The following is a 26,484-nucleotide window of genomic DNA, read 5'->3' as shown; positions in this document are numbered from 1 at the left end:
ACCAAAAACACAGTTCTTGTAGCAGTGGCTGCTAATGTTGCAAAGGCTTTTGAATTGGTATGCCGTGACGCACGTGGGGGCAGAGTGTCATCGCCCCGATATCTTCATGGCAGAAATCGCCATGGTAGGTTGAATCCACAGCCACGCATGGCCATTTTGTTCCGACCTTTGAGACGCATTAATGAGCCGAGGGACATCCCGACTAAGGCTACTGACAATAGCTCGGTAATTGGCTTCTCTTTGTGTAAGTGAGCTTGTATACGCCATGTGAGGGGATGCTCACACTACACATATACTGTGTGTGACCTCTGTGTGTATATGGTCAATTCCAGCCAAAGCGGGACAAAATTCTCTCTGGGGGCCATTTTGAAAATGTTTTCCTTTTCAATTCTAGACTTATCAAATGAGACGATCATATCTAGTGAATCATCAGGTGGAAGTGCCATCGGATTGAAAAATAACTTTTCTTGCTAGACCAAATAAAGTGTTAAATGCGCATATGCATGTTACCCACGAATTCAAGCCTTTTTCACCTGTTGTACGCCATAAAATTTCACTTTCTTTAATATCTTTCAATATTTTATGTGTGACTCATATACACTAGAAATCGGTGAAGACTTTAAACGTAAAATAGAATTTTATTACATATATCTACAAAGAAATATTTTGGGTATTATAAATTTTAAGAAAGAACCAGGTGTACAGTTAAGATTGTGTCAATTCTTCGAACTCTTTCCAAAGTGGCTGTCATTTAACATTACTGTATTATTTCGAAAGATTAGAATAAGTGCTTCATATAAATGTAAAGTTAGATTTTGTATCTCGTCGCAGGATGAGGATCTCGGATGGATTCATGGGTAACAGCGTCTGGAAAATAGCAATTCCTATTAATTTTTTTAAATAAAAATAAAAAAACCTTTTCCGTATGTCGATAATTCAGGCTGCAATGGCACTAAAATGAATTTTAATCAAAATACAAACCACCTGGAATATTTAGAATGGATCATTATGGCATTTTGGGTATAAAAATATTGAGAATAATGAAGTTGCCAAATTCAAATAGACAGAGCAAACAGTTTTATATTATTATTTTAGTAAAATCATTCCATATTTTCATGCAGCAATATTCTATTAACTCGTGTTTGACAGTTCCTATGAACTAAAACACTATCAATACATTGTTAACTATAATTTAAGTAGGGATTCGTGGGTAACCAAAATGTTCGTGGGTAACACATATTTGAAGATATGTATTGGTAAGCGGCAAAATAGAAAATATTACAGAAGGTTGGAAACCATCATGCGGTTATTCCTCCATTGTGTTTCAATGATTCCCGTTTCTCTAACCAATTGCATTTACCCAAAAAATGGTAATTTAGGATAATCAATCAAAACTTCATGATACAGCTTCAGTATACCTTCCAGAGGACGCTATTAAACAGGACTGTTTTGGAACCTATTTCGCATGTTTTCAAAATGTTAAGATGCATAAGAAACATATAATTTACGAGTAAATCCTTGGATTCGTGGGTAACGCCGAATTCGTGGGTAAAGCTATAGGTACTATAGTACCGTTTGGGGTTGGCGTTTCTTAGGTGCATAAACTGTAAGTACTGTAAACATTATAGCATACCCATGGCTTGAATATGTGCTGATTTAAACTTAAAATAAACAATCTCCTTATTTTTCAAGGTTAGCATCTATTCGGGATTCGTGGGTAACAAAATTTAAACCGACGTAAATTCTTTTTTAAAGCGGTGAACGTATTTTTACGATTTACAATTTTAAGCGCTTGTCAAACTAAATTCAGTGTCCAAAGTCATTAAATGTTAATTTAAGTTATGGCAATTATATTTGCTGGACTCGTGGGTAACAGTTGATACGTGGGTAACGTCAAATTTGATTTTATGGAATTTTATGGGTAAAACGTATTTGCATAAAATAATTACTTGGACCTCAGAATTATAGAACGAAACTTCGTTTCATGATATAGTCATTTATGGCATATTCACTTAACATTTTTCAGAACGATCATTTTATTTTTGATACGCGGGTAACAAAATTATTAGCCAAATTGACTTAATGGCCTCTAGAGTCCACAAACTTTGGTGGAAATCAATCGTTTTACATATGATGAGAGATCATGCAAACGTCTTTCTAATGGTAATAATTTCATTTTGATTAAAGGACATTCAATGACATATATGGTGCTTTATCTTTGAATTCGTGGGTAACGCCAATTCATTTAAGCCATCATAACTTGTCCCCTGGTATGACTTGCTAGTAAATGCCAATATGCACAAAGAGAGCACATTGGACGTGACATGATATGCTCCATCAATAACGTGATTTCCTTTATTAATGACATTTTAAAGTGGAAAGTTAACATAGAGAGAATTTTGTCCGCTTTCGCTGGAATTGACCATATACGCCATGTGAATGATCGCTCACATCAGAAAATCAGAATATTTCTGTCAGTTTTTCCAGTTCAAGACGCAATGGTTCTTTCTCAAGATGCTAGCTAACGACGATAATATCCGTTGAACATATATGTTCAAGTGCAAGGAACCAAATCTGGTTTCTTTATACGAAATCATTTACGGGAGATATTCATTATTTTGTACCCCGGTATCCAAAGATTTATCGTCTGAATATCAATCGTGCACAGCACATTTACGTGTATCGATCCCGGGTGTTCATTTCACTGTCTCTGGCATGTATAATGTAGATGTCGGTGTGGGGGGCTGAAGGAGTTTTCCGTGACCAGTGTCCTGGCAGTGATATGGCTTTTTGAAGTATGGTCAGTCTTCTACACTTCCTTCTAGACTGCAGTGACTCCCAATCTAGCTGCCGTAGTAACTCTGTCATGATGACACACTGCTAATCCCCACTTACAAAACGGGCCGCTCGCTTTTGAACCATTTCAAGCTTGTTATTAAGGACTTGCGTACATACGGATCCCATGTAGAGGATGAATATTCTACCAAAGGTCGAACCAGTGTCTTGTAGGCTGACTCTTTCACATGTTGGGGACATGAATATAAATTTCTACGTATAGGCCTAAAGCCCAAAGTGCGATTTGCGGATGCTGTTATATTATTAACGCCGAGATATGGGTGACTATTTGTTGTCTGCAAGATTATTATATACTATACTTGCAAGATATATCCTATACCTGTAAGATAGCATCCAAGTGGTTTATTCTGGGTTACTTAAAGCAATATTATAACATTATCATACAAAATAGATTAGCATTTCTTTGACATAAAATGTTAGTTTTTACTGTCAGATATATCCCCTTTTATTTTTGAGCCGAACAACTACGTCAAAGCAAAGAAAATTGGAATTTACTACCAGCGCGTATGTCGCCAATACGTACCACTCCTTCGGTCATGTTATGGTACGACCCTTTGTTGTGTAGATCACCGTCCCGCACTGTGTGTTATGAACATCGTGTATGCGTTCGACTAATAATTCCATCGTAATAATAAGACGCCGGTTCCGGCGCTTTATTCAAAATATCGGATTTTGACAAAACTACAGCACCTAGAGTCTTGATTTTTGCAGGGTATATTGGTTTAATAAAGTACAATATAATTGTGTAAAAAAATGAATTTTAAAAAATCAGTGAGGGCGTCCTCAACAGCAAATGTTATAATATGGCTTTAATACCAGATGAACTCTTATGAACTCTTAAAAGTTCGGACATTTTTTTTCAGGCATCTATATCTGAGATTATTTGAAACATGCATTCATACCGTGATGCATATCAATGGACAGCTTATTTATTCCCCTTAACATTGACAGCACATTTGTAACAATCACCTTTTTCACGGCTGAGTACATGTCTTGTGAATGTACTGGGGTCTCAAACAGAATGTGCCAATCAACGAGGTAGAAAGGATAGAGCGCCCTGCTCGCCGAATCTGTGAAGCCGGTTTGGGAGCTATGACGTCTAACGTGACGTCATACTCAAGGTCGTCTGTGTGTACTGCGCGCGAAGTACCGCGGAAGTCAAATTGTCAATATTTACACCGGAAGTCATTCGCCGGTAATTATTTGTACCGGGGTTGTTTGTATGTTTCATGGTTTTAGACGACTATTTTTGCTAGATTTGTTGCAAAATGCCGACTTGCGTAGTAAAGAGTTGTATGAGCAAGCCGTCTGATGGCTCTAGACATTTTCACAAGTGAGTTTTCTTGTAAACGGGAAGTTTTATAGGCATTATTTCGGTCGATGTGATAAATGCGTATGTCATGGTGTATATTATTTGATTATAAAAGCTTAAAATAGTAACATGAAATGCAAATATAATAATCATGGTTACATGTCAAGGGTTTTATAGGGCTATTATTACCATGATTACTATAGTTTAGGGACTAAATATTACAAAAGTACTTAAATGATCTCTCTTCACAATAAGTTAAAAGAGCAGTACGGTGCTCACAATGAATATTTGCATGGCTGAGCAGGCCAGTGGAGTTTTAATCGGTGTACATGTAGGATGTCAGGGGAGAAATTTTACTCGGAACTTCAAATTGCACACAATAATTACGTATTCAATGCCAAGTCCAAAGCTATTGCTTTTCAAGTTGATCCGTGATTTTTGGCCACGGATGAATGTAATTTTGATATTAAATTCAACTGTTAGGCGACGTAAAAATAAACCCTTTTCTACGACTAGTACTGGCCCGACCGACTCAGATTTTCTCAAATTTGGACAACAAATTTTACCCAATGGAATGCAGGCCCAAATTTCTAAAATATCAGCACCATTTTTTTTTTATTTCCCCAAACTGTAAAATATTATATTTTTTTATTATTTTGGGTTCATTTTGCACACAAAAAAACCAGAGAAACTGCCCAACTTACCCTACTAGAAAGACCCGCCCGCATGTGAACATTTTTGGTTTTTTTTTTTTTGCGTCGCCTTACTGTACATTTTTGTGAGGGTTTTTTTTTCTTGAGGCCTACTTTGAACACTCGAAAATTTAGTTTTAGGTGCAACTTTAATTTCTACTACATTAAAAATGCAGCGGACTCTACTCCCCATTCCAGAAAAATACAGCACTATTTTTTTGGATTAAAAACATAGCTAAATCTTAATCCTTTAGTTAGTCCTAACTGCTAGTAACTGGCAATAAAAGTCAAATTTTAATATTTTTGTAATTTGAGGAAAAATTATCCAAAAACAATGTTGCATGTTTTCTTACAATTGTAGTTACAAAATTGTAAGACTTGGCACAAGTCTAAGCATTCAAAATCTTGAGTATAGGGCTCAAAATTTTAATATTGTATGTTATTTTCACTAATTGGTTATGAAAAAGATTGGTAAATGTGTTTTCCCAAAAATTAGAATGCATAACTTGAAATTAGTCTATTCAAGTCTTTGGACTTGATTGTCACAGAATACGAAAAGGGATGAAAAACGCCCAAAAATGCATTTTTTTTTTACCTATTTACAAAAATTTTACTTTCATTGCCAGTTGGAACTAACTAAAGGCCCAGGGGCAATCCAACTTTGGAGGTGACATGTACAGTATATAGGGCTATTAAGACCCCCTTTGTCAGCATCGCTGTCACCCAAAGTCCCCATTATATTTTACAAACACATGATCTGTCACCCGAAGAACCCCTATTTTTCCATTTGATCTGTCACCCAAAGACCCTTACAAGTTCAATTTGAACAGCAACTTTCATTTATCAATGATTTTGTTACTTATTTTAAACAAGAAATGTCTTTAAAAAAGACAATGCCTCCAAGATACCAATGGGCACCTTTTGTTATTAGTTAAGGAGACACTTATAATGCTAGCTTTAAGGTAACGCTATTGGATATAGATTTTTGTCTGATTGAAATATGTGAGCCCATTCTCTCCTGATTACAAGACTGAAAATTTTATTTTAATCGGATATTCGGTTACCAAAATATGGCCTGTCAAAATGGCTTTCTTTTATTTTTGTTATGCAATGTTGTCAGGTAGGCCTTATTTTCTAATTATATATGCCAGAGTTATACAAAGTAAAATGTTCAGATCGGCTACAAAATAAGATATAAAACCAATGGATGCCTTTGGCAAATTTCCATTTGCATAATTAATTTGGGCCCTAATCAACTTTTCTAATAAGTGGCCCTGATTAATTATGCAAATTGAAATTTGCCAAAACGCAACCGTAATTTTGTAGTATAGTGTGTGTTCTACCCATGTAGGCCTCTTTACTTTACTTTACTTTGCATAATTCATGCATGTAATTAGAAAATCATCTGGCAACTGGACTTGTCAAAAATATAGAAAATAAAAAGAAAGTTGTTGCCAATTTTTTGTTTTGGTTTCGCGCCATTTTGACAGGCCATATCTCAAGAACCGAATGTAATCTACAGGGCATAAGCTTTAACATACTATAGTATTATTTAAATAGAAAGAAAATCTAAATTTGTGCATTAGCCAATAGGGCCACGGTCACCTAAAGCCATCTTGCAGATAATTCTGATGTATGAAATAAGACCTTCAAACTTTCAGATATGAAGAGTTCCAGATGCAGGCAGCCGTTTCTGTTTTTTAAAATATAGGCCTAAGTTGTATCAAGAGTCATTTCTTGTGGATTTTTTGACTGAAAATTACAATTGTAACGTTTCAGAGTAACAAATTTTCGTATCAGATTCTTTTATGCTTGTTTATTACATTTTGTATTCAGGACTAATATAGGCCTAATATTAATATTATTATATTTAGGGGGGTCTTTTCATAGGCCATTACTTTTTTGTATGTGTAATTGAATAAAAAATCAAAAACATTATTGTTTTGTTTTCTTTCCTTCATTTGTGCTTTGTTTTGCATCGAAAGGGCCAATATCAACACCTTGTTTGTAAGAAGTATTGTGTGGAGAAAGATGATTCTTGCATTTTATTTTTATTTTTATCTTAACAAACAAAAGCAAATTTCTCAGTCATAGTCTTGAAACGGTCATGGGTATGCATACAAAAATATTGCAACAGTACTCAGTAGAATGTAAAAAACTGACATCATACCACCAACATGACCAACCATGCATCTGAAGCAAATACTTTAAAACGAATTATTCCGAATTAGCCTATATCAACGCAATAAAATTGCAATACTTTAATACATGATTTGAACAGCAATGAAGCCGGCCATAGGCGCGGCTAGGCGCATCATAGTTGAACACGGCACAGCACATACATCTCGTATGCAGAGAAATCAAATAGCTAGCCGGTCTTTTCAATCCCATCATTTCAACCTATTATTATGATGTAGACACGCATGCACGATGATTGCGGCCTAGTCGAGCCTAGCATGCATGCCAGTCGGCCTGCTGACTCACCGCGTATTAAAAAACACAAAAAATACCTCAAATTTTGCACAAAACAATCCATGATGTCAAATTATCACATCCAAAGTGTCGCCATGAACGTCAGCTTCAACTTCTCCAGCCAAAGTTTTTGCATTGATAATCAGGTTTCATGTAATCATGAAATTAAACCTTGTTTAATGTGTTTTCCCATTGCCACACACAGCATAACGGTTGTCCGACTTGATTTGATGTGATGAGGCTACAACCCATAATTAAATACCGAATTAAAACTACTAGTTTGCGTCTGACGTCATGACAAAGGCGCGCCGTGATTGGTTGCTGACCTGCGCAGTATGGCATTTTTGGTCTGGTTGACAGGACGGCATACGCAAGCTAGTCTTTTAATTCGGTCTTCAATTATACAACATATGAGTTTGAAAAATTCTAATGCATAATTCATGAGCTTGATAGACTCGCACCATTGGCGCCACGTGCTAGGTGTTTCTAGAATCCCTATAGAATACGATTAATTTTAATGCTAATTTATTGCACATGCTGAGGAAGCGTGATTACCTTTTTGAACATTCGGAAATGGCGATAGGCGAATTTATGTATGGCGCAAAGTGGTGGGGGATATATATTGGGCTCTCGATATTGGGCGGAAATTAGAGTACTTGTCAGAATATAAATTTGTACAATCGGCCTACATGCCGCGCAATGTGCGGCATTTTAGGTGTAAATTTCAAATCATACTACCTCCTGGCGGAGGCAGAAAAACAATGAAATTTGAAGCCATTTAGAACTAGAAATTTGATTTTAGAGGTTTTTGCGATGCTGTTTCAGCTCTCACCCAAAGATTCCATTTTCAGTCATTTTAAAATGATACTTTAAATACCATCGCTGACAATTTCTGTGGGGAGCAGTTGTCCCTCTGGCCTACCCCTGACTACGCAACAGGTCTCTGTCCATTTTTAACACACACAATAAATAGAGCTGGAGAAATTCCTTCAAGTTACAATAATTTTAATTTCAATATCTTGATTCACATAAAATAGCCTATATTGTGGTTACAGTACCGTACATAATCCAAGTCAAGTCAAGTAAAACTTTATTAAATCCACAAGAGAAATTACACTCATGAGTGCTACTGCTCATACATTCAAAACACATAATTACTTATAGGTTAATGAACGTGTATTACTTATTGGGAGAGAAATTAGACAAAATAATGCACGCGTGCCGATGTTGATGCGTCTAATGCACGAGCCCCGAAGGGGGGAGTGCATTAGACGCATCAACATCAGCATCAGCACAAGTGCATTATTTTGTCTAATTTCTCGAGCAATACGTAATAAAAGTTTATTAATCTATTTCATACACGAGAAGAAAAAACATGTGATTTTTACTTTTTTTTTTATATAACAAATTATCACTAAAATGTTGGAAAACAGAACCAAATATAAATGCATCAACCCGCCCGAAAAATGAATCAATCCTACGCGGCGCGAACGAAACACTGCGCATAGTACGCGGAGTGCACAATATACACAATCAATGCATGTTTCGTACTTTTCTAACAGCTTTTCTGATTGGCTGCTTTGATATAGGAGTGTATGAATACAAAATATGATATAAAAAACAGTGTAAAAGATGAAGCTCTGTCAAATACATGTTACTAAGAACGGCGCCCCGTGTGTAAGAGTTATGAAGTCTAATTGCTTGATGAGCGAAGGAGGAAAGATACCGGTTTGTCAAGGCAAAGGACAAGCACATCCGACCAGATCTGGGAATCAGCCGACATGAGAAACGATTGTGGAGTGAGTGGATGACCAGAGTCATTCATCACAGTCAGCTTCTTACTCAACAGATCAGCATAAACAGCTCTGAGGTCCCGCCTTGACATGCCTATTATCCTTCCAGCTTCATCAATCAATCAATCAGTCTTTCTTTCATTCACAACTTTATCAATTTTGTCCCAATCCCTTTTGGCAACATTCCCTCCCCCCCTGGCTACGCCACTGTTTCTGGGAGTAAAACTGTACAAAATTCTGCATGCCTTCTAAGATGTTAAAATATACACCTTTGCCTTTCTGATCTGGATCCCTCATGATCGCTAAAAGGTTGTGCCCCAAGCCAGCACTCTTAATTGGATAGTAAAATTAGCCAGCACTCAGTACAAGTGAATCATTTTGTACAATTTCCCAAACGATAACTGATACACATTTATCAACCTATTTCATACATAATGTACACACACACAAAATCCTGTGATTTGAAATTATCCCTAAAAATGTTGGAAAATGCCAGCAAATATAAATACCATATTCATTCCAATAAGCGCCTAGGGCGCATTGCAAAGTCATTTTGGGTTGGCGCTTATTTTTTACCTGGTTTACCTTAATATTTTTGTAAGCGCTGTTTATTAGAGACAAATTTACCTACGTTATATAGGGTCCAGAGACATTTCAGACTTCCAGTAGCTTTTCTGATGTAGTAAATGTATTGCAAGTTTACATATGACTTCAAATCCTCAAGCTATTTCACTGTATCAACGTCTATCAGTCACTTCAACATCAATGGTACCCTTTAGCAAATTGAAAATACCCTGGGTGGGCGCTTATTGGGGTATAGGCGCTTATGGAATGAATATGGTACATCAACCTCACACCTGTGGGGTTGATGTTAATGAACGTGTCCGAATCCACAATAATCGATGACGTCCTATAAGCTTTCGTTTAGGGGGGAGGGGGTAAAAATGTTTGATTACGTTTGTACAAACAAATCGGTTTGAAGAATGTGTCATTATTATTATATCAAAAAAATGAGGGAGGGGGTCGACTGAGAATCAAAGGACATCATCGATCTTTTGGTTTGTTCCCTAAGAGAGTGGACATCTTCTGTTAACTGCAACCCAGGGTTTCTCACAGATGTTATTATAAATCTTTCTTGCAAACAAGGCACACTGTTCCTTATATTTGACAGCATGGCACTTAGAAAGGATATAATAGCGCCAAGAAATATTCAAGGATTTGAGATTTCATCATATGTGACACGATCAAGGGAAATGAGTCGCATGTCGCTAATATTGATTTTGAGATATTGGCAAAGAAAGTGTAGAAATTCTTTTGTTTTATGTTGTTTTCAGCGATTGATTAATTGATGTAACTTCGCAAAAAAAAGTTGTATCAAGACAGGGTTTTCAGTTTCTGAAAGCTCAAAATGTCCTCTTCAGAAACATAAAATTTCGACCAGGGTCGACATGCAACTCATTCCCCTTGATCATGTCACATATATAGTAAACACACCAGCACAGGCCTATGTAGCTATAGGAGCATGATCCGTCACACAATTCATACAGGGTGAGTCAAAAAAGTGCAATAGAGCAAAGAATCCCATTATTGAAAGTTTCTATAAATACCACCCTCAATAGTCGTCTACTCATCTTCTATGAAAAAAGAAGTGAATCACAACTTAAGTTAATTTCTATGAGTCCTACAAAAAAATGTATTGCTGCAATACCCAATTTCATTATTTGTCCATGAGGCAGGGGTGTCTATCCATTATTCGTCCCCAAAGAGGAGGGAATAATATTACCCCTTTGGAGAAGAATTTTGTGATTTGAAAAAAAAAGAGAGAGGAAAAAAGAAAGAAGAAATCAACAGGATTTAATAATGATTAATGATTAAAATGAAGTTAGTGAAATTTGGAATAATGAAAGGCAGAAAAATAATGAATAATGATTCTTATTCAATGGGTGCGTCTTGTAAAGAATTCACGTAATTTGATTGGTTTTCTGGTGTATAATATCTCACAAATTTAGTTGATGGTGATATTAGTCAGGGCGCGCGCCGCCACGAAACGGCGGCACACTTGTTGCTCCTCAATGATCGTGCGATAATGCATTCGCGTAAGGCCTTTCGCACTTGATTATTAATTTCCTGTTTACCGCCCGCGTCCAAAATTGAAAATCTCAAAATAATTAATTATTTTATTTTTATTTCTAATTTTCTCCTTTAAAATAACTTTCAACAACTTCTACTTGCCATTTTCTGACTTTAATAATATCAACAATAATGAATGAACAAAGAGTACAACTGCACCTTCATTTATTTATAAAATCAAATATTGTTGTGAAATAATTAAATGCCCGCCTTAGTCAAAATGAGTCAATAGTTGCTTGTAATAGTTCAAACTAAATAAAGAAAATAAAAGATAATTAATAATTAATAACTAAAAGTCACCTCGTCCCTTTTTCAAAATCTTCAACAGGAAACTAATAATCAAGTGCGAAGGGCCTAATACATGTGCGAGAACTAAGAACGCGATTCGGCGGCTTAGATGTTCGTGATGGTTTCGTTCATTTAAAACAACAGGGATGTCTTCACAAAAGAAACTTTATTTTTTTTCTGAAAAAAGGCAGTTTTTCACGCAAAAATTACATTAAAACTGAATAAGAATGCGCCGGCATCCACTACTCAAAATATTGGCCAGCCCATCCATTATGACACGATATTGGATAGGCAAAAGACAAAATCCTATCTTTTATTCTCTAAATAATGAAAAAGTTACCTCACTTGTTTTCAGAAATTATGTGACGGGAAACTCAAAATTGACTGTTAGGGGCCTTATGAATATTCAACAGTGGACCTTCGCGCCGTCAATGTGAATATTTAGGGGTTGTGCAATAATTATGAGCCCTCCTCTCGGACCGCCAAGGCGCCAAAAATTCTTTGCCCTCCCCCTTGTGCCAAACTTTAAATGGTCTAGATGCATGTTGCGAGGGCAGCGAGCAGGAAAATGTGCATATTTTTAAGCGTTTCCGTACTGTTTTCTTAAGCCTCTTTAGAGCGTTTTATTAAAAGGCCCCTCATGAATGTGTGCCAAAAATTTCTTGCCCCCCCCTCTCTGCTTGCGAAAAATTTCTTGCCCCCCCCCCCCCCGGGCTCATAATTATTGCACTGAATGTTATGCATCGAGAAAAAAATTGCGACAGCACTGGCCGCCGTATTTTGATTGCGCGCTATCATCATATTTGCACAGAATATGCCTCGGGATATTCCTCGGTTCCCAAGGCAAAATGTTTAGGCCCTAGATTTTTCACAATGGTCAATGCCCGCCAAAAAACCGATAGCATGTGCAGTTAGTTATTAACCTCTACATGTAAGTAGTAGTAAATTGCCTTCATGCCTTTACAAGTATAAGTGCAGTTGTGGTGTTAACATGACATTGCCATGAATTGCGAAAGTACTTTATCGTCAAAGCATGAAAGGCATGAATTATCCCCGGAAATTATCATTCATGATCATAGGTTTAAATGCGTATCACTTGTCATGCTTGTTGGGAGTGAAATTGTACAAATATGTTGATGCGTCTATTAATGCACGAACCCCGAAGGGGGAGTGTAATAAAGATATTAGAACAGGGCTGTCAACTTTTAGGAAACAGTGTTTGGCGTGAGACAGAGGCGTACTGGGATTTGCCGGGGGGATTTGCAGACTCCAATGCTCATTTTGTACCATGATTATTTGAGCCACGGCGTTCGAGAATGTGAAAGGGGGGGGGGTAGGACCAACAAATTATTCATGACGATGCATGAGATTTTACTCATTTTCCAGCTTTTTGCGTGAGATTTACTACGTAGGCGTGAGATTATACTACCTTGGCGTGAGACCGTGACCCAATGCGTGAGACTCACGGCCAATGCGTGAGAGTTGACAGCCCTGTATTTAGAATATGAAGTCAAGACCATGTGGTATGTGACATGCATGAATCATGATCATGATAAGAAGTTGCATTTGTTGTCATGTTTGTCCTGGACTAGGCCGGGGCCTAGGGCTAGCCTAGCCCGCTGTGCCAGTCTGGCTTTTTCGAGTCCAATTCAAGCTTCTAGAATCAGAATCTACATCCAAAAATGCATCGTAATTAATAAACGATGATTAAATTTTAAGCTTCAATCATCTGTTCATGTTGAAAATGTTTACAACTTACCGTACAATCACAAATCATGTCATGGCATGTGTTAATGTTATACTAGTCAACTACTCTGCTACTTTATGAAGCCTGGATTGGAAGTAAATTCTGTTCAGACACCGCATATGGTCAACAGCATTGTTTCTCAGCCTTTCAAACAGCTTGCTAACCCGAAAATTGATTCTTTTTAGAATACATGAGCATCATAATTAATTTTAAAAGCGTGACGATTCATGATGAAAACATGTGCGACGATGGCGCGATGGTGGCACGTGTGTTGTTGTTTGGGGTTGCCAGCTCGGCGCGGCGGCCGGCCAAAAGGTCGCCTGAATCAGTGTTGCTGCTCATTTGCATCTCTACTCACTTGGTACATTTCGCCTTCAGTCGTCGTTGCTGTATCGCTGTACGGCAACGGGACGAATGAACTTGATTTAGGAGCGTGCTTGCCTTTTTTATTCAGCAATTTTTTGATAAAACAATGGTATACAGTAAAGCTGAATATGCTAAAACATGTTATTTATTTAATATGGTTAATCCATACATGCTAGAGTAAATTCAGTTTCCATTTTAGTTGTATTTGATGCTGATTTTGTTAGGTCCCTTCATTTCATAATGGCTTATTCAGTGTGTGATTGTCAATGAAACGGCAACGTACCAGCTCGAGCTCAGCGATCTATGTTTTTCTACGTCATTGGTGCCAATTGACCATTATTCTGTGCTCAAACCACACTACAGTATACAAATATATACTGCCATGAGAAGTTCTGGTTAAAACTATGGGCCCGAGGTGAGATCAATAGTACTATTTTCCTGAGGGGCGCAGCCCCGAAGGAAAATAGTATTAATTGATCTCAACGAGGGACCATAGTTTTAACCAGAACTTCGAATAAAGGCAGTATATATTTGTTTTATATACTTCATTAATATGTTCTTTGTTCATTGATTTGTTAAAAGAAAATCATTTGACGTTTTGACTCTCCCGCTTCTATCCTGAGTGAACAGCACGACCAATTTAAGCACAACCTACCCTTCAAAAAATCGAATAGCCTAAAATCGGGCTAACCAATTACAGCAGCGCGAAATGACGCTATTGCAGTTTCGCGTGCGTGAACTGTTCCGTCGCATCGAATGCGCGCACGCGGAAGGCATGGTCAAAAGTACTATTTACGGCTTGGAGGTACTATTTACGGCTCATCCGGGACATTGAAAATACTATTCATTTACGGCTTAGAGGTACTATTTACGGATAGGAGTACTGATGCTAGAACTATTTTTGGTCATGTGATCCGCTTTTAACCAATCAATGAACAAGAATATATTAATGAAGTATATAATAGTCACTAATCTCAATAGCGAGTGGAAAAACCATACATAGCCAGTAGCCACAACATCATGACACCTTCTCTTCTTCTTCTACGTTAGTCCGAATAATCAGGCCCAGAACAAAATATTAATTTCTGACATGATCGTGTTCTGGGTCTGAACTGTTTCCATTCGAAATCTTGATGCCAAATTGGACAAAAGAAGCACATGGTCCTACTTCACGGTTTTTTAATCCCCTATTCATGTTGCGTGAATCACTCTATTGTGGACCATCCTTTTGATACTTGAGTATTTGGACAAGCGAAACAGTTTTGACAGGCCCTTTGTCTACCTCTCTGTTTGTAAACAAACGAGGAGGTCGAAATTGTCCTCCTCGGCGAATACGAACATGATGCAGTCATGGTCCATGGCAAAGGCGATTCGACCTTTGTGGCATTAAACCCAGTTAACAGGAAATTAATCCAGTAAATCGATTCAGTAAAGCAAATAAGCTCATGCATTCGATCACTAACGGCAACAAGCTTCGGTCGATTACCCAAGCTGCAGCGTGTGTAAACTCTAATTTGCATAGAGGCTGTACGTGAAATTATTGATTGGCTCCAAACAAAGGATTTGAACCGGTGCACGTAATCATGGCGCAGTGCATTCCATTCAATCAAATGTTGTCATCAACCTATTTGATCGCAGTGCATTGTTATGTGTGTGAGACGAACTGTCGCGGTTGATTGCAATCAAACAAACGATGTCTTATGTATTACTTTGTTCCGTGATGAAAATCGTGATGTTTTATTCAATCACACTTGAAAAATGTATTTCTTTTGTAGGCCTATTACTTTGTTTTGTGATGAAAGTCGTGATGTTTTATTTCATCACGCTCTAAACAATAATTATAGTTACATGCATTTCAAGAAAAAATCTTATTAAAACGGTAGGCCCTATGTTGTTTAGAAAAATGTAGAAAGTGATGATGATGATGATGTCGATGATGATGATGATGATGATGATGATGATGATGATGATGATGATGATGATGATGATGATGTGTCCAAAAGTGTCCTGGTTTGTTTTTCTTGCCCTAAATCGTGCGTATCTATTAATAAGGCACTTCAATAATCAATAATCAGTCCGTGACGGCCTCCACTAACTAGCTACTAACTTGGGTTTATGGGCGCTGATATTTCATGTTCACTGTCACTTATTTATCAGAAAAGTGCGACCATTTGTCAATCACCTACAGTACCCAATTTCGGCATACTATATAAGAAACTCATCATGATGATTGCCAGAGAATAGTTAAAATGTAGCTTGTACCGTTTTTATGTGGCATCCTTCAGAAGTGAGCGGTCCGATACCAATATTTTCGGTCAAATCTCCATTCAATTAACACGGGAATTTGGCTAGCTATGCCTTGCCCTCACTCATATTTTACAAAAGTGCGACTATTTCTGAACATCTAACCTAGCTGTAATTTTAGGTCATGTTAGAGAAATATATTTGCTAGAAGTTTGGAGAATAGCTAACATATTGGCTGGTTATTTTTCACACAGTGATGTTAACTAGGCAAGTGCCCATTCTTCCAACGTAGATCATTTGTAAAGGTCACGCGTCAATGGTGAGAGCACTGTGTATTGTGTATAGGAAAACGGACAGTAACTGCAGTATGAAGGCAGCGTATTAAATAGTACGGCACTACTTCTACGTGAATTCTGGGTAGGTTTATACATGGTATCACGCCAAGCGGTGCAACTTCATATCTGGTGCAGAACAGACAAAATCACAAAATAACTACCACCACCGCTTGTGTCCGGACCTTCTGAGGGCACTTGTATAGATTTCTCTGTAGGAAGTTTAGAGTTCTCTGCGCTTTGCCGGATACATTTGGAATGTGATGCTTCAAGTCCAGACTTGATGCCAACTCCACTCCAAGATAAGGATGGTAGATGGTTACATTTTAGCAACACGAAGAAGGGTACATTTGGCAGGGTTGTATCTCATTTGCCATTTGGTGGACCAGTCAACAAGTTTATTTAAATCATTCTGAAGTGTGTCTGTATCGGCTTTGGATGAAATGCGCCTATATATGAGGGCATCATCAACGAATATTCTGATGGTAGAAGATGTTTCTTCCCCGATGTCGTTAACAAATAAAATAAACAACAAGGGGCCAACCACTGTGCCCTGTGGCACACCTGAGATGACATCTACGTCCTCTAATTTCTCTCCCTCAATCACTACAATTCTCTTTCTTGATGTTAACCAGTTCTTAATCCATGTATGGGTTTGACCACGAATGCCATACCAGTTTAGTTTATAGAACAATCTTTGGTGTGGTACAGCATCGAATGCAATCCATTTGCTCACGATTGTCCAGGCTTCGTGTAAGATCTTCTACTGTTCCAAGCAGTTGAGTCTCACAGCTGTGTTTCTGAGTCTCACAGCTGTGTTTCTTCCTGAACCCATGTTGCGAGGTACTCAGAATGCTAGCGGGCACATGCTCCATCAACTTACAGGTCACACTGGTGAGCGAAACCGGACGGTATATAGTTTCTTTTTTAAATCGGGTTGAGGTCTGAGCGGATGACAGGTCATTCCATTCTCTCTACTCCCATATTCCGGAGGTATTTATTGATAACCCTGGTTCTGTGGGGGCGAGCGTTGTCATCTTGAAGGATTGCATCAGGTCCCAGATTGCGAAGATTGCACAGAATAATGGTCAATTGGCACATTCTATGTAAAACTCCACTACATGCCTATGACATTTTTGTGGTGGAGTGTGCCTGGTGTGAGTGTGAGGTGAGAAATCAAGTGTATTATCTTTTTTCCTTTCAGGCTTGGTATATTGTATTTTTTCATTTTGTGTATCTGTGTTTATATATTTAGGCCCTTCTTTTAAGTGTTTCAGGGGGCACAACATTTTACAGGCTCTTGCTTCTAGATGTGTCTCCTCCATCGTTTTTATCATGTTTGTTATTTGTATGTTTTAATTTTTGATGGAAATAAATTTGATTGATTGATTGATTGACATTCACAAGACCCCAGGGATCAATCCTGGGGCCTCTCAAGAATTGCAACATTAACCTTTATGCCGATGACACTGTCATTTTCTTTGCTAGTAGAAACATTGATGAAATAAATAGTGTTCTCAATTTTGATAAGCCAAGTGATCCTACCTGTCAACACAAATGTCTTCAAGAACATAATATAGTTTGATCAGCTCGTAATCGGCGGGCCTTATAACATCGTGGATTAATATATATTTTATTTTGCGAATTGTCTTGTGACATCTCGCTAGAAGCATCACAAGTTATTCATTTAGGTCATAAACTTCGTCTACTTCCTTTAACACGCAAAATTTAGACAAACAGGTCAACTATATCACTTTTAACGTCGGTCTACTTTTCGGCGTAGTGGTTCCCGCCGATTACGAGCTGATCAAAGTATAAGTTACTGCAATAATCTCTCTTCCTTTTCCTGTTTAGCTACCGTAAAGTTGCGCCTAGTTGTGCATATGGGCTTCCTTGACAATCAGGGTTTTGGGTGCTGGCTGGGAGTGCCATCCAGTGGAGGTTCCACCAGCAATTGAGGGGGCTTGAAAAAGGTGATTGTTTCAAATGTGGTGTCATTGTAAAGGGAATAAATTAGTTGTCCATTGATATACAACACGATATGAACGTATGTCACAAATAATTTCTGATATCGATGCTTGAAAAAAAATTCGAACTCTTTTTGAGTTTATCATTATTTTGGCATGTGAATGCACACTTACGATGTTTTGCCTCCACCGGTTGGTCCCATTATGGCATTCATTCCAGGACGAAACACACCACTGTACAAAGGAAAGCAGCATACACATACATGTACGTTAATCATTGTACGTCAGTACTCATCTCTTTCTTCCATGCTCATACTCACGAACCCAGATCAGTTCGGGGGCACTCGTAATAACCGGACGTCTCTGATTTCAAAGACGGGTCAGTGATTTCACATACGGGGGTCTGTGATATCACATACGTCGAGCTTTGTTGACAGCTCGGCGCTCGATGCAGCATACTCGGAACGAAGCTGAGTGTATTACAATAAGCTTTCCTATGTTTAGCAAATATCTACCTGTGCAAAAATTATATCTATCTGTGCAAATTCTGACAAATGGTCCCAGAACACACATAGATTGCAATGGCTAAAATCAAATGTTTTGAAGTAAAAAAAATCCCAATTTTACTATCCAATTCATGAATTGGATAGTAAAATTAGCAGGCACTCAACATGCTCAACTTGGGCTAGCTACAACCCTGATAAGGCCTATACACAAAATTATTCCCACTGCGCTGGCACGTTCATCAGAATTACTTATATCGTTTGCGACTGGGTTTTGAAACTAGTGAGTATGTGATTTATGAGACGTCTCTGAAATATGATACTGTTATGTGACATGACGCTTCAAGAGTATTTGATATCAGAGACGTCTTTGAATTAGCAGTGCCCCCGAACTGAGATAATTCAAATCTGACCCTTTGTATTTATATTGACTCTAGAGGGAGACACTATGGAATTGTTTTTGCCTGGTTTTTGCAATGCAAAGCCACCTTGCTATCCCACTCTCGGCAAACTTCACAGGTTTATGTAGGGATGGTTAAAAGTAAATTGGTATTTGTCTGTATGCGAAAATGACTAAGTCCGGCATGAATCCCGTAAGCGGCAAGCATGTATATCTAGGCATTTACAGCATGAAACTATCATCCATCTTGTAGAGACTACTGACAGGTTTGCGCTCAGATACCTGGGATATGGGGTTTTTGTGTTCGGTATTAGCTGGCAGAGTAGTTCCGGAGCTCCCTCGTAGAATATACGATGGGAGAGTGTTGCTGCTTAGGGTGGTTTAGCGGGTGAATCCCGGGGTGAATGCGGTGGCAATAATGCTAACAGGATAATGTACTAACAAAGCCGACCAATAACTGTAAATTAACTAAATAGTAAAAGTAACCGAACAGATTTTACATAGTTATAATCCATGGGATGTCTTCATTTAACATCAAATCACCAAATAAAATGGAAGTTTCAACTTGAACCTCTTCAGATATTTGCATTAATTTTAAAATTGGAGGCCACGGCTATTTTGACTAAAGTCGCTAAAGAAATGCGTCATGTAGCACGACAACCGTAGGTCCAATGTGTCTGTCTAGATCTTGAAATTTTCAGCCTCAATCACCCCATACACCAAATTTGAGCCGATTTGAAGTGGGTCAGGCTAACTCATTGGATGGTCTGACATGGAATGACTCTTACCTGACATCATTTAGAACGACTTTGTCTTCTTTCTTAAATAAGCCTGTACCGACTTGCACGGTATAATGGATATTATGGAAAGATACATTAGATACAGTAGATGAATATTTCCTGAATGAAGGACCATCGTAGCCGAGTTCATGGCTGCCGTAACTACCATCGACTGGTGTTTTATGTTTATCGCTTTTAACAACATCCTCGTGCGTGGAATTGGTTAGAAGAAGATGAGTCTAAAAATGTAAAACAAAAAATGCCGTTATTGGATCTCGTCTTTTGGTTTACTTATTTACGAAACTTAACGGTAGGTCTATGGTATATGGATCAATTAAAACAAGCCGAGTCTGAAATTCAAAGAAAATAATCGCGCTACTGTTTTTTGTATATTGTTATTTATTTATTGCGCACACGCCTGATAACGTAACTTTACGGTATATGAGAACTTTAGTGTAAAATTCAAATAGATGGCGCTATTGTCTTGAAATTTAATTGTTGCGCACAAACTAATTAACGAAACTGTACGGCATGGATTTTTGGGCGAGAAAAGCAAGGCGTTTCTCGCCCTTTTGCGCTGAGTCTTGCGCTGAGGTACAAAGTTGAACAAAATCTACAACAGTAATAGCATGAAGGTCAGCTACTGTTGCATGCCAAACATGCGCAGCGTTATAACATCCCATAATGCGCGCATTAACAAAAGCAATTAAAGCCAAGAAAGGTATAACAACCACTCAAAGTCATTCAGATCAGATAAATACAGACAAGAAACTGAATTGTCTAAGTATGTATGGAAATTGAAAGAGAATGAGGTAGATTATGCAATCAATTGGGAAATTGTTAAGAAATCGAATACCTTCAAGAGAAAGTCAGGGATTTGCAATTTGTGTTTGGAGGAGAAGTTTACAATTTTGTGTGAAAAACGTAAAACGTATCAAAGGAAAGGATCTGTTAAATAGAAGTGAGTTAATAATAGGCATGTCACAGTGGCTGCACAATACTTCTGCCACACTGTGCATGCAAGCATAACAGTAAATTGAAAAGCGCGCGCATGAAAGTTGTTCAATTTTGGCAAACATCCATGCCGAAAAATTAATTTCCTCATATGTGCTATTTATCACAATTGTTTGAATTTTTGATATATGGTGTGTGAAACCTTTCTGTGACTACCATCGGGTTTTTTTTAAATAAATATTGCTTCGTTTAAGAGCTACTACATGTTTTTATGGATTGTTGAAGATCCCTCATAAATCAATAAATATAGGCCTTTTGAAAAATCAAGATCTACCACCATTTAGCTGAAATACTAATCTTTCTAAGCATGTAAATTATTTCCGTCGACAACGAATGGCACACTTGAGGAAAACGATTTGAAACAAAACATTTTTTAAGTGAGTTTAAAGGGAGTAATATTCCAAACCACAATAGCTCTAAACCATTGTGTGTGTCCAAGGCCGCACCATTTTTGTATACGCTGTATAGTAGAGGGGCTATTCCTTTTACCGTTTCTCTTCCCATGTTAATCCAGATAACAAAATGTTAATTTAAAGTCTCATTGCAAATGAATTTTTATTTTTACTTTTCGGATTTGGCTTTGAGCAATGGTGACACATACCATATTTACAGAAAAAATGAAAATTCAATTCCAGACACCGTCAAAATGTCAAAGTTTGTATTTTTTGTATTATATTAAAGTAATTAACTGCAGATTCTTTACTCAACATCATAACAGGTTCATACTTGACAAATTCATGATGAATGAAAAGACTTTCATTAAATATTGAAAAAAAAAAAAATTACTCATGCCTAATTTACATAATAATATCATGAATACATAATTAGCTGTAATAAGCTAATTTGCTTAATTGATTACTTTTTGTGTATATTTTTGTTATCAATTGAAAGAACTTTGTATACATATGTTTGTTGAAAAAACCGCACTTTGATATCATGTACGGTTTTCTTTTGGCATCAATTTTGCATATTAATTAGCTGAACTTAGTCATTTTTTTCAACTTTTATTTGTCTGCAGATTGGCCGGAGTTGCTAAAATAGCATATTTGGTTAATTTATTATAATTATTCAATGATAGATTTTTTAATTTTGTTTTCTTTGACGAAGTTGAAAAAGATAGGCAATTAACCTGTGATACTTAGATTAACGTTGCTTTTTCAAGCAAGTGTCCAAATAAACCTTCAAAATCTCGAAATGTGCCAATTTTGTCATTATAGCAATTTGTGGCAGATTTGCATTCCATTTATGAGCATCTTAAAATTGACACTACGTCACAATGCATTGACCGATTTCAATTCGGTTTTTTGATTTTTGATGCTTTAATAAAGGTCATTCATGTAGAAACATTAAATAACGTGTTTCTGCTGCCCTTATTTTTGAGGTGATATACCTATTAATAAGTAAATGTAGGCATGGCAACAGGCCAGCAAGCCGTGTTAAAAAGAAGTAGTTTTAAATTTGTGCTCAGTCACCTGAAGATTGCAGGGCATGAAACACAGTGTTGTGGCACTTGGTGTGTAAACCATATCAATATGTATTACAGCTCTACCCATCTGGGTATCGAGCACTCTCAAACTGTTAGTGTTGTTGGCAATTTCAAACCTGCAGTGAGGCAAATTCCGAACAAAATTGAGAAAATGCCATCCATCCGTACACTAAAATATATAGAAAAGGGGATCATTGATATGCCAAAAGGCCGAAAATGCTACCCAGATTTGCGACACGTCACCGTATGGCATTTGTACTGAGCCTGACCGGACCCTTATTGTAGTAAACTGCTTTCAAAATGCCACTCAATGCTTGTTTCAATGTTTCCGTGGTTTTCTCTAAATGTTGATTTCCATTTCAATTATTTTTACGAGATATATGCATGGAATTTCGCAAGCGCCCGCGTTGTTTTTTCAATATAAAATAATGTTATATTATATATAGGCTGTACGAAAACTAACCGCTTCATCATCTGTCGACATTGTTGGTCGAAAATCCAAATTCGTCGATTTTTGGCTTCTCAAAAACTGAAATAGAAGCTAATAAAAAGAAAAACAGTTCAAATTAGGCGCATACTAAACAGGATTGGTGAAAAAAGAATTGGTGAGGAGCGCCATTATGTGTCCTTAGCCCTGGGCGCCACCACCCCTAGCTACGCCACTGTTCTTCGACTCACTCAAGTCACAATTATATTCTTATAAACCCTCGTCTACTAAGGCATTTTTGTAACACGTCTAACGAGGGCTCTGGATTTTCACTATAAAACATCCGGTATCTATGGTTATGATACCAATGTGTATGTATGGATCTCCTCTTTCCATTGATACCAAAAAGTATCATCTTCAGATTGACGTCACAACGACGTCATAACTTACTCACATCTCAAAAATTAGTTATTACATAATCAGGCAAAATACGATTCTGCCAAAAATCATAGAAACTTCGGGATTTTGCTGTATTAATCACTGGAAACGATTCATAAGTTTCATGGCAATAGTATTAAAATATCTTACAAAACTGGATGAAAATGTGTTCCTGGGCCTAATTAAATTTGCTGACCCTCCCTCAAAGTTGGGCACAATACCCCCGGACAATACCATACCCCTGGTTAAGATGCTAAGGTAAAATCAAATAAGATTTAATTTAAATCTGGTCAACCAGACATACCTATTTACAGCCTGTCTCAATAAACGTCAAGGGCGTGGTCTTAGCTCTCAAATGCTTTTTGTTCTGTTAAATGTGCTTGTTTTAATCTCGAGATATGTTTAGTTAACAACGAAAGGGGAAAATCACAATTGTGCCACTTTTATTAGCTAAGAGGGCTGTACATGCAAATCAATAATAGCTGATGTTGATGCGTCTAATGCACTCTCCCTTGGGGGCTCATGCATTAGACGCATTAACATTGCATTATTTTGTCTAATATCTCTCCCAACAAGTAATACGCGTTCATTAATCTATAAGTTTGCAATATTTGCTGTTTGTCTTTTAACATGTCTTGAGTGACAAAGAAAACAGTATTTACCATGATAAAATCATTAACATGCTATTGTATTTAATTTTACAGCAGAATGTGAAATATTTATTTATCTTTTAAGTTGTTTTAAGTGGAAAAAGAGAGAATCATTATACTTGTATCTTGATAAAACAGTAAAAACAGTAAAACAATTTGTATTGTTGTGTAATTGATGCATTCTTTTGATTTCACGAAGGAACATTTGATAAACTTGATGCTATTATTGATTTACATGTACTTCCCTAGTAAAAGTGGCACAATAATGTGATTTTACCCTTTCGTTGTTAACTAAACATATCTCGAGATTAAAACAAGCAAATTGAACAGAACAAACAGCATTTGAGAGCTAAGACCACCATGCCCTTGACGTTGATGTAAGCATCATGTCACAATGGTATTTTCTAATTGCCAAAGAGGGCGCTTTTCACTTGCACAATTTTTATTGAGACAGACTGTATGACGGACGAACCGACGTTGCGAATGAAACCTTCAGTCTTCAGCTGGGTTGTGATGCAAATGACCTTGAGTACCGGACACTTCCGGTATTGATGACAATCGACGAGGAATGTCCTTTATGATTCGGTCCCAGCCGTGTGACAGCTTGTCCCGGACGCCTCCTCCACGGTTGAGAGATGGTTGCTCCGCTGAGTCGTTACCACCTGAGCTGGCTCTGCGGTGTTGTAGCATGCGGTTGTGAAGAGGTTGGGCGGTTTCTCCTATGTATGCAGGCTCCTCCCAACAGCGTACCCCGTAGACTATCTCTCACCCGTGGAGGAGGCGTCCGGGCCAAGCTGTCACACGGCTGGGACCGAATCATAAAGGACATTCCTCGTCGATTGTCATCAATACCGGAAGTGTCCGGTACTCAAGGTCATTTGCATCACAACCCAGCTGAAGACTGAAGGTTTTAGTCGCAACGTCGGTTCGTCCGTCATAAACAGGTATGTCTGGTTGACCAGATTTAAATTAAATCTTATTTCAACATACCCAGATGAATGAGAGTCTACACAGTTTGATTCTAAGGTAAAACCGTTTTCGGTACAATGAGCGGATGTGCGGACAATTAGAGCCGTTTGGCGATTCGTTCGAGCGTTTTATGGTGCAGAAACAAAACCGGAATGGTTTCACTCTCCCTATCTGTGTTTTACACGATCACAGTTAGTACACAGGGTGAGTGAGGAGAAGAAGCATTTAATACCAAAGAAATAAATTAAACCCAAACCGGTTCACCCGTCGTTTATTTGGTATAATGTGTGAGTTTCCCTCCTCACCCCACCAAACCGAATCAGCAGTAGTAGGCCTATTAGTATAGTACATGTCAGGTACCTTACCTCGGTTCACGTCATATCATCAAAATGTAATTATCGTGCTATCAAAATATTGATGGTTCTGGAATCAAAATTATATAACATGTAGGTAGGTTATGGATATAATTAGGCATTGTATGAACTTTGCCCGCGCAACTCAGCACATTATATTCTGCCATGAAGTGCTTTGCCCCTGCCTTGAATCAATCCCAACGAAATTGTGTTATTGATTTGATTCATACACATAATGATAATAATCATATAGATAACTGTAGATAACGATGATTCACCAGGCACAGTTTTTGCCATAAAAGTCGCACTTGACCTGAATATAGGAAGATCCACGTTAGTCTCGTTCCCAGGTAGTGTGATCCTTCGTCACTAAACAAACCCTCAGGCGACAAGTTCCAACGTCTTTTCCGATTGGCCGACCGTTATCCCCAACTTTTATTGGGTTTAGTCGGCTGTCCCGGGTCGGCTGTAGGCTTCAGTGGTTGATTGACAACCATACGGTGATATAAATCCAGACAAATTAATTATGCACGCGAGTACGCGCTACGGTTTCTCTACACGTCTGTTTGAAGACTATAGAGACATTGCGATTTTCCAAACGCAGCACGTGGAACGTACGTTTTCGCGTACGTTTTTACGTACGTTAATACGGTGTTAAATATTGCTAGTCTCGGTTCCAGACTGGATTGTGCTCATTCGTCACGAAGGAGAACAGGTCAGCTAGAATAAAGACTATAATATTTGATCTAATCTAATCTAGGTCGATAGAGGGCATAGTGATTGAAAAAATAACAGTGAGCTGAGTCTCTGTCTAAATTCAAACAGACCGCTTTTGATTTTGATTAAAATTTTGACCTACATGCTGATTAAACCTTATTGTTTTTTGTGATCCCCAAATATTATAGTTGCCCAAAAACATATATTTTGGTAGATTAAAGATCACTACATACATACATCATGATTTTACTTTCAAAATGAGACTTTTTGTCCTGAAAATTGGGCGCGTTGCATGGACTTAGACATGAGGTAAAATCAGCATATTTCAACGTAGCATCTGCGTTTTTATTCTACGTTGGAATCCAAAATGGGAAATCGCAATGTCATTTTTTTTACGCAAAGTATCACACACATTTCAATGGGCAATCTCTGCGTGTGAATATTGCGTTTAAATTTAGTCCATTTTTAACACATCGCTATACCTTTATTATAATGATTTGTTACAAACAAAAAGGATCATAATAATAATTAGACTTTCCTTCATATGCT

General features: G+C 37.7%; 1 protein-coding gene across 1 annotated transcript in view; it reads right to left on the bottom strand.

Annotated features, from left to right (window-relative positions):
- The window catches only part of LOC140150133 (broad substrate specificity ATP-binding cassette transporter ABCG2-like), a 40,692-nt gene extending 17,827 nt beyond the window's left edge, over nucleotides 1-22,865 (bottom strand). The window contains exons 1-3 of the mRNA XM_072172137.1: nucleotides 22,845-22,865; nucleotides 19,891-20,120; nucleotides 18,374-18,433 (exon numbers count right to left, since the gene is read on the bottom strand). Of these exons, the coding sequence (XP_072028238.1) occupies nucleotides 18,374-18,433; nucleotides 19,891-20,120; nucleotides 22,845-22,865 (311 nt within the window). The remainder of the gene's footprint in view (nucleotides 1-18,373; nucleotides 18,434-19,890; nucleotides 20,121-22,844) is intronic.
- Nucleotides 22,866-26,484: the final 3,619 nt, after the last annotated feature.

This window comes from Amphiura filiformis, chromosome 4 (assembly GCF_039555335.1).
Source record: "Amphiura filiformis chromosome 4, Afil_fr2py, whole genome shotgun sequence".
In the NCBI taxonomy this organism is placed as follows: Eukaryota; Metazoa; Echinodermata; class Ophiuroidea; order Amphilepidida; family Amphiuridae; genus Amphiura; species Amphiura filiformis.
Note: the sequence above shows the minus strand (reverse complement) of the source record. Positions and strands in the feature narration are given on the sequence as shown.